The 8,399-nt window shown below is 43.5% G+C and overlaps 1 protein-coding gene across 1 annotated transcript in view; it reads left to right on the top strand.

Moving 5' to 3' along the window:
- The window catches only part of LOC109894231 (intersectin-2), a 39,938-nt gene that overhangs the window by 1,513 nt on the left and 30,026 nt on the right, over positions 1–8,399 (top strand). Inside the window, exon 2 of the mRNA XM_020487545.2 lies at positions 7,040–7,128. Coding sequence (XP_020343134.1) covers positions 7,122–7,128 — 7 coding nt within the window. The 5' untranslated portion in view covers positions 7,040–7,121. The remainder of the gene's footprint in view (positions 1–7,039; positions 7,129–8,399) is intronic.

The following is an 8,399-nucleotide window of genomic DNA, read 5'->3' as shown; positions in this document are numbered from 1 at the left end:
GCGGCAGCATGATACCAGGATTGCAAGGCTGATAAGCTAGACAAACCGGAGTGAAACCCTGACAGGTGTGTGCACGCTAAGCGAGACACCGCATGGAGTACATGTTTTGTTTTAATTTGGAAGGGGGTGGTAGCCTCTAACAACTGAATATCATTATTTGTTGGACACTGCTTGGCGACGCAAACAAGTTTTCAGTCAGAACCGTCTACCGATTACGTATTTACCTTTTGTCGCTGGAAAAGTGTCGCCAAACAGTCACGGGCCAGCAAATAACTCACAAGGTGGGTGAATGTTATACAGCTAGACCAGAGTTCTACTTTGGTCAAGGAAATGGGCTAGCCTACACATTGGTGGTGTATTGGTTGGTTTCCTGGTGAAAAGCACCGTTTCAGTCATCATTGGTGATGGAAGTGACCCTCGGTGTCATAGCCTACCTTTGTGCACAGATATAGCAAACAAATCCATCTGCCTTTTAACACACAGCACAGCAGTTCACAGAAACAACTGTTCTGCCAAAAATGTAACTTTCCCGTTCATGCAGCAACAATGCACATTCCACCAAATAGTTTTATAGTATTGAAAAGAAAAATTGTGTCTCTTGTTAAAGATGGAGCTTTGATGTCTGTTCGAGTACTCTATAACTCAGGCTTGTCCCTACTAGCAATCAGATTTCCAGCTGTGATCAGGAATATTTTTTTTGTTAGTAGTTCCACATCTGCTAATCCAGATTAGCCTTAATCCAGACAGTCAATTCAGTTTAGAAGAGTTCAATTGAGCTAATCTTTTCTAGATCTTCTCTCTCTGAGCAGAGGACTTGATCTCCATCCTCTTTCTGTGGCTCGCTGGGGAGGTGGGGGCGCGGGTCCAATTAGATCAATTCTATGTGGATCCACACAGATAATGAAATCTTTACAATGTCTGGAGAGGTGTTAAACATGTTTCACGCTATAACGAGAATCTGAGCTGGCCTGTGTAGAATTGGAGCGTGTTGATTGAACCCACCCAAAGGCTCCAGGATGAAGCAATGTAGGTAGAGCTAGGGCGAGACGTGCTTCGAAAGAAAAAAGTAAACATTAATCTAAGCCAGTCGGAGATGTCGCAATATGGACACTGCAGGGCTTAGAGAGTTGAAAGTGGATTTGTCCATCTGTGTTCATTAGAGCTAGTAATATAATTAACTTCCATCACCACGGTGTCTGTTAGGTGAAAGAGCGCAGTGGTTGAAGTGGTGAACCATCTATTTCAAGTACAGGCCATGTTGCAGTGATTCTTTCCAAAGCCCCTATTGTCATTTAAACTCATTATATCACCATGGTGAGATTAGCTTTAGGCCACGTCACTGCTAGACCTGTCCCTCTATATTTGCCTTACATCAACTCTGTTCTCCTCTTTCCTTCTCTCAGCCTTCATCCTTTCTCTCCATCTCCCTCTCAGAACTGTCAGTCCAAATTCCTGAGCTGTGACAGGATAGCTTGTGTGTGTGTGTGTGTGTCTGGGGATGGGCATGAGTACTCGAACTGATGCCAAAGCTCGTTTATTTGTTGGTGGAATGTGCTTTGTGGCTGCAGGAACGAGCAAGTGAAATTTTTGTCTTGACGACAATGTTATTTTGCTTTGACTCTAGTGTTCCATTTGTACAAGTGCATTTCCCGGGCACAACAAAAAAACAAACCAAGCCAAGAATCACACTCTTCTCCCTAAATTCCCTTTCCTTTCTGTGTCTCATTCACTCAATTGCATTTTGACCGCTCCCTCCACACACGAGTGCGCACACATCCTCCCATTAGGCCTACAGAAGTAAATGCCTAAAAATGTATATAACTGATGGGATACACAAGCTACATTCCTTGCCAAATGATGACAGTTTTATCACAAATCCAAAATGGACTGTTTGATTGAAGTAGGAAAATATGTGTTCCAAAAAAACGAGCAGCCATTTTAGAATATTTTCGTCCTGTCTATTTTTCACTTAAGCTACTTTGTTTGAGCTGCTAGTGCCATCTAAAGTTGGTTAGCCTAAGCCAGGTATTCCCACCCAGGGGTCTACGCCAAATAATACAGATTTTCAAGCAGTCCATTTATATTTTCCAGTGGGGCTATACATTTGGGTGAGTTTTTTTGTTTCTTTCTTGCCTGAGTAGCCTCATTTCACTGCTAAAATTAAACCATCTAGTGTTCAGCGAAATAACAACACAATGTCAAATACAGCCTAGTAGCCTAGTCAAATAATTAACATCCAATCACATTAACTGTTATTCTCTCGCAGCAATTCCACTAACGGTGCGTATGTGGCCAAACGTAGCTGCTGCTCATTTCATTGGCTCGAAAATAGCAAAAAAATAATATAGCCCTGTGTCCATAGAGACACATACCAGCTCTACTGGTAGTACTGCTACTACAAGAAGTACTACACCTGCAGACGACAAGTTGTTCTGTTTCCACGAGCACATCCAATGCTAGCATCAGTAACTCTACATTTGTTGATAGCCCAGCTAGTATGGACACTGACAGTTGTGAATCTGATGCAGCCGAAGAGCTACTGCCCCCTTACCCGGGCAAGCACCGAACAACAGATAGGGACGTTGGACCATCGAAAAGGCACAAATATGATGAGAACTACATTGGTTTGGGGTTCTCTTATATTGGGAGTAGTGCCTTCCTTCAGCCACAGTGTGTTATATGTGGAAAAGTACTCTCTCACAACTCTTGAGAGAGAGTTGCGCAGACATTTAGAAACAAAACATGCCAATTTGAAAAATAATGGCAGGAGATGTTTTGAAACAATTACAAGCCAGTGAATTCTATGTGTTACAGCTGGATGAGTCAGACGTGGAGGGCCTGGCACAGCTCCTGGTATATGTAAGTGATGTTTATGGGGGGTCAATTAAGGAAGACATCCTCTGCTGGAAACCAGGACAACAGGAAAGGATATTTTTTAAGTACTGGACAGCTTTGTGACATCAAATGGACTTTGGTGGGCAAGATGTGTTGTTATCTGTACTGATGGCGCAAAAGCCATGACGGAGACATAGTGGAGTGGTAACGCGATTCCACTTGGGTATACTGCAGCATCCACAGAGGCTCTTGTTGCGAAGGGAGTGCCTGACAGCTTGAAATATGTTTTGGACACTACAGTGAAAATGGTTAACATTGATAAAGCAAGGCCCCTGAACTCTCGTGTATTTTCTGCACTATGCAATGATATGGGCAGCGACCATGTAACGCTTTTACAACATACAGAAAGAAGTGTGCTGGTTATCAAGGGGAAAAGTATTGACACATTTTTTTTAAATTAAGAGACAAGCGGAAAGTTTTCTTTACTGACCATAATTTTCACTTGTCTGACCACTTGCATGATGACGAGTTTCTCACGCGACTGGCCTATCTGGGTGATGTTTTTTCTCGCCTGAATGATCTGAATCTAGGATCACAGGGACTCTCCGCAACTATATTCAATGTGGGGTACAAAATTGAGGCTATGATTAAGAAGTTGGAGCTCTTCTCTCTCTGCATTATCAAGGACAACACACAGGTCTTTCCATCGTTGTATGATTTATTTTTTGTGTGCAAATAAACTCAAGCTTACGTACAATGTCAAATGTGATATAGCGAAGCACCTGAGTGAGTTTGGTGCGCAATTACTTTCCCAAAACCGATGTCACAAACAATTGGATTGGTTATCCTTTTCATGCCCTGCCTCCAGTCCACTTACCGATATCTGAACAAGAGAGCCTCATCGAAATTGTAACAAGCGGTTCTATGAAATTGAATTTAATCAGAAGCCACTGCCAGATTTCTGGATTTGGCTGCGCTCAGTGTATCCTGCATTGGCATATTGCGCTGCTAAGACACTGATGCCCTTTGCAACCACGTACCAACGTGAGAGTGGATTTCTCGGCCCTCACTAGCATGAAAACTAAATACAGGCACAGACTCTGTGGAAAATGATTTAAAACTGAGACTCTCTCCAATACAACCCAACATTGCAGAGTTATGTGCATCCTTTCAAGCACACCCTTCTCATTAACCTATGTGAGTTATTCCCATTTTTTGATGAACAATTAATGTTTTATATGTAAGAGCAAAGTTATTGATTATTACATTATTTGTGCTCCGGTCCTATAAGAGCTGGACAACTCACATTTATTAAACATAAGAATAACTGCATCATATAGTGTGTGTGTGTGGCAGGCTTACAATGATGACGAAAAACAACATTTGGGGGTACGCAGCTGGAGGTTGAATATTTGAAAGGGTACTACGGGACTATAAAACATTTGGGAACCACTGGCCTAGGCTATTACCCCCCTCTAAATATAGACTGGTTCCACACTGAAAATAAACAAAAACATTTGTGTGATATTTTCATCAGAAAAGCATATATACGTACTCACCAAACATGTCGTGTCCAAGGACAGGCAGAATAAACTAAATAAAATGTCTGTATATCGAAAGACTGATTTTGGTTTGTCACCTTGAAAAAAGTTATTAAATCATCCCTTATTGATGTCACTTGTTAAAGCCGCTTCAATCAGTGTAGATGAAGGGGAAGAGGGGGGGAGAGGGGTGCAACTCAATATTAGGAAGGTATTGTATTGTACACTCAATGTTGATAAATGCTGAAATTATTTTCCAGCGTGGGCCTTGTTCAGTTTTTTATTTATTTATTAGACTACTCAAAATAAAATAATGTGTGTACTCATCAGTCAAATGCCCATCCCTAGTGGAGGTGTCTGTCTGTGTGAGCTCTGTTTCAGGGAAAGACTCTTAATGCTCAGATGGGAAATCGACCAGTGATAGGTATATGCAGTGACTCTGCATTGTTCCTACTCTCTCTCCTTCCTGTTAACTCACTGGATCTCAGCCCTGATTGGGTGTCAGGTAAAAAAATAAACACTTGTGTCTGACAGAGAGGGGAGAATAATAACAGGGTTAACTCGTGTGGTGATGATGCCATCTCTACTGGCCCAGAGTTCCCACACTGTTCACACACTGTACCTGTATTTTATCTTTCATTCTCAACGAGGATGTAGTCAGTGTAGAATCATCTGATCTGATGCTTTCTTTATTTTTAACATGGTGTTGTCTGATCTGTCGAGACTCCAGTCTCTACAGTTGTGCTGCTCAGTGTTCACCTTTTTTCAGCTTGACCCGCTCCTGATTTTACCACACGATGCAAAACACATGCAAATAACAGCAAGGCAGGGGGCTTGTGTGTGTTTGTACAGACAGAGCAGACTGCTGTATGTGTCAGCAGGCTCCACAGGGATACCTGGGTGTTTGTTCACTGAAAACAATTTGCATCCTGTATTTCTGTGCACGGACACCTCTCTCACTGATACAGACATAGGCAGAAACGACCCCTAACCGCTTCCACCTTAAATCCTAAGTTATTTGGGAGGGCGAAGGAGAGGGACACATGGGTTCAGAGGGAAAGTGATATGAGGAGGGACTAGGGGGACAGAAGAGGGATAAATACCCACAGGAAGAAGGGAATAGATGGAGCAGATGGTTAGCACGCTCCCCATTGTGAGGCCATCTTGCTTGACCACATTCTCCTGTACTACCCCCCCCCCCTCCCTCCTATCGTCTTCCTCCCTCTGTCTCTTTGCCCTACACTAATACCACACTTGTGTGCCACCAGTACACCCATCCAACCCCTTCACATCTGTGTTTGAAATTCACTGCTCGACAGAGGGACCTTACAGATAATTGTATGTGTGGGGTACAGAGATGAGGAAGTCATTCAAAAATCATGTTAAACACTATTGCCATGCAGTCCATGCAACTTTAATATTTTTTATTCCTGAACTTATTTAGGCTTGACATAACAAAGAGGTTGAGTACTTATTGACTCAAGACATTTTAGCTTCCAATTTAAAAATAACTTTAACCTTTCCAAAAACATAATTCCACTTTGACATTATGAGATATTGTATGTAGGCCAGTGGCAATCTCAATTTAATCCATTTTAAATTCAGGCTGTAACACAAATATTTTTGTAAGAAGTCAGTGGGTGCGAATACTTTCTGAAGGCATTGTAGAAGGTTTAGGGCCAGGGGCTAAGGGTTCATATGGGGACTGGCCAGGTCAACTCTAAGGCCTGGACCGCCAGCATCCTGAAGGGCTTCTGTAGAGTACATTTACTTTTTACTGTTTTATGGCTGAGTCATGTAACCGCCACAGAGGGCTGCCACAGGAAGAACCTCAGAGCTGCCAGGGACTTCCTGTCAGCTGACTGGCTGGACAGGAAATGTTGGTATCCGTGTGTGACTGGAAAGGAACAGGAAGGGTATAGTCATTGGAATTCTCCCTTTTCCTTGTATGGCCTCATTGACATGCCCTTCCCTTTCTCCATACTTTTCTGCTACTTTTCCTTGTGAGCTCTCCTCGGTGTTGCAGTATTGACCACTGTCAGCGGGTTGTGAAGGTGCTTGTGTTGTTTGTACACACCTTCCTTCATACACCTCTCTACCTGCCCTTTACCTGTGGGGACAGACAGACAGGCAGACATGCATGCAAGTGACGGGTGTTTTCATTCAGGGGGACAATAAGGGTTTCTTCTAAGAAATAGAACACACACATCATGGTTGATCAGTATGTATACAGTCTACCATGATCTCCTTCTGACCAGTGTAATCACTATTATGGCTCTTTTGTTGTTTATGTTGTATTTATGTGTTGGCCGCAGTTTCTCTTTTACGGGTGTCATGCTTGTGATGTAGCCTTGATGGGATGTGTGTGTCCACTTGCAAGCAGGATAAAAAGGGAATTGATGGAAGTTTAGGGAACAACGAGAGGAAGCTATGTAGCAGAGTTGGGACGTGGCCCTGGTGTCTCTGTGTTTGACTCCCTGACTGAGGAACAGGAGAAACCCTGTTGAAACCTGCTGACCAATGAGAAACGGGGCAGCTGCTACACTCTCTCTCTCTCTCTCTCTAGGTTGGTGTGAGCAGCGCTCTGCCCTCCCTCCATTATTAATGAGCGGAAGTTTCGCTTGTTTTGTGTGTGTGCAGACACTAATGTGTGTGTTTTGCAGATGACTGCGAGCTAGCCGGCTGAGTAGAAGAACGGGAGTCCCCCCCCCCCCCCCCCCCCCGCCTCCTCTGCCACCTGCAGCCATGAATGGTAAGACCACGTCTTTATTACTCTGTGTGTGTGTGCTGTGACGTTCTCCTGCTCTCTCAAGGGCACATTTAGCAGGGTTTTTTTTCCCTGTCTTTTTCTGCTGAGCCTCTTTTCTTGTCCTCCGGTGCAGCAGCAGTGTGAAGTGTATCGCTCACTGGGCTGTTCACTGCAGCACGACTCTTGTCTGTCTCTGTCCAGCTCCTATATCTGCTGTACCTGATGCTGTAGCAGTGTTGTATCTAACTTTACACCCCTGTTCATAGATCCTATCAAACACTACGCCCGAGTGGCGCAGCGGTCTAAGACACTGCATCTCAGTGCTAGAGGCATCACTACAGATACCCGAATCCAGGCTGTATCACAACTGGCGCATAATTGGCCCAGCGTCGTCCGGGTTTGGCCGGTGTAGGCCGTCATTGTAAATAAGAATTTGTTCTTAACTGACTTGTCTTGTTAAATAAAAAAAAATGTATCCTGTCAAAGCCCTGTTCATAGATCCTGTCTGACTCGACGCCCTGGTCAATCCTGTTCAGTGTAACTTAAATTCATTTCAACTGAACATTTTATTCACATTTTGTTCTGTTCTGTGCTTTGATTGAAACAGGGAAAAACGGCACTGAGATGACGGATCTAGTTTTAAGTCAGTCGCATCACAGCAGTGTTACCCTTCACATTTTGTTTCCAGCGGCGATGGCAGAGTTATACATTTACATTTTGAGGTGGCAGCCAGCAGTGCGCCGCTGCTAAATGCATATAGGGGAAACGCTGCACAAACATATTCTACCTACTTGGTCAAAATCAATAGACTGAAACAAAATTGGCCTGAACTGTACTGTAAGACCATGGCCCAATTACAGTGAGCCTACTGTGTTCCATGGTGCAGGGCTGGAATTGATTGTGTCAGGGACAGTCACCGAGCCTGCCAATGTAGACTGAGATAAGAGTGAACTGGTTTATCTTTATTTATTTATTACCGTATAATCAGTGGTTTTAAACACAGACACTAGAAGTGATGTTAGTAGTATTGATGTGGACAATAAAACAATAAAGAAGCGATAACTCAAACGGGATACGAGATATGCTTGTTTTAATGTTTGGAATTTCTGTTGATTACTACGGCTCCCCCTTAGGCCTATCCGTGTGTATTTTACAAATGCCGCATCTCTATGGCAAGACTCAGCCCTCACCCAACTTTCATCAAACTCCGGCTTGTAGTGTTTGAGATGTAACGTACGAACGAACGGAAGGAGACCGATTCATAGTCCCCCTCC

The sequence above is a fragment of the Oncorhynchus kisutch genome, linkage group LG7 (assembly GCF_002021735.2).
Source record: "Oncorhynchus kisutch isolate 150728-3 linkage group LG7, Okis_V2, whole genome shotgun sequence".
Lineage (NCBI taxonomy): Eukaryota > Metazoa > Chordata > Actinopteri > Salmoniformes > Salmonidae > Oncorhynchus > Oncorhynchus kisutch.
This window is presented reverse-complemented; position numbering and strand designations above follow the sequence as displayed.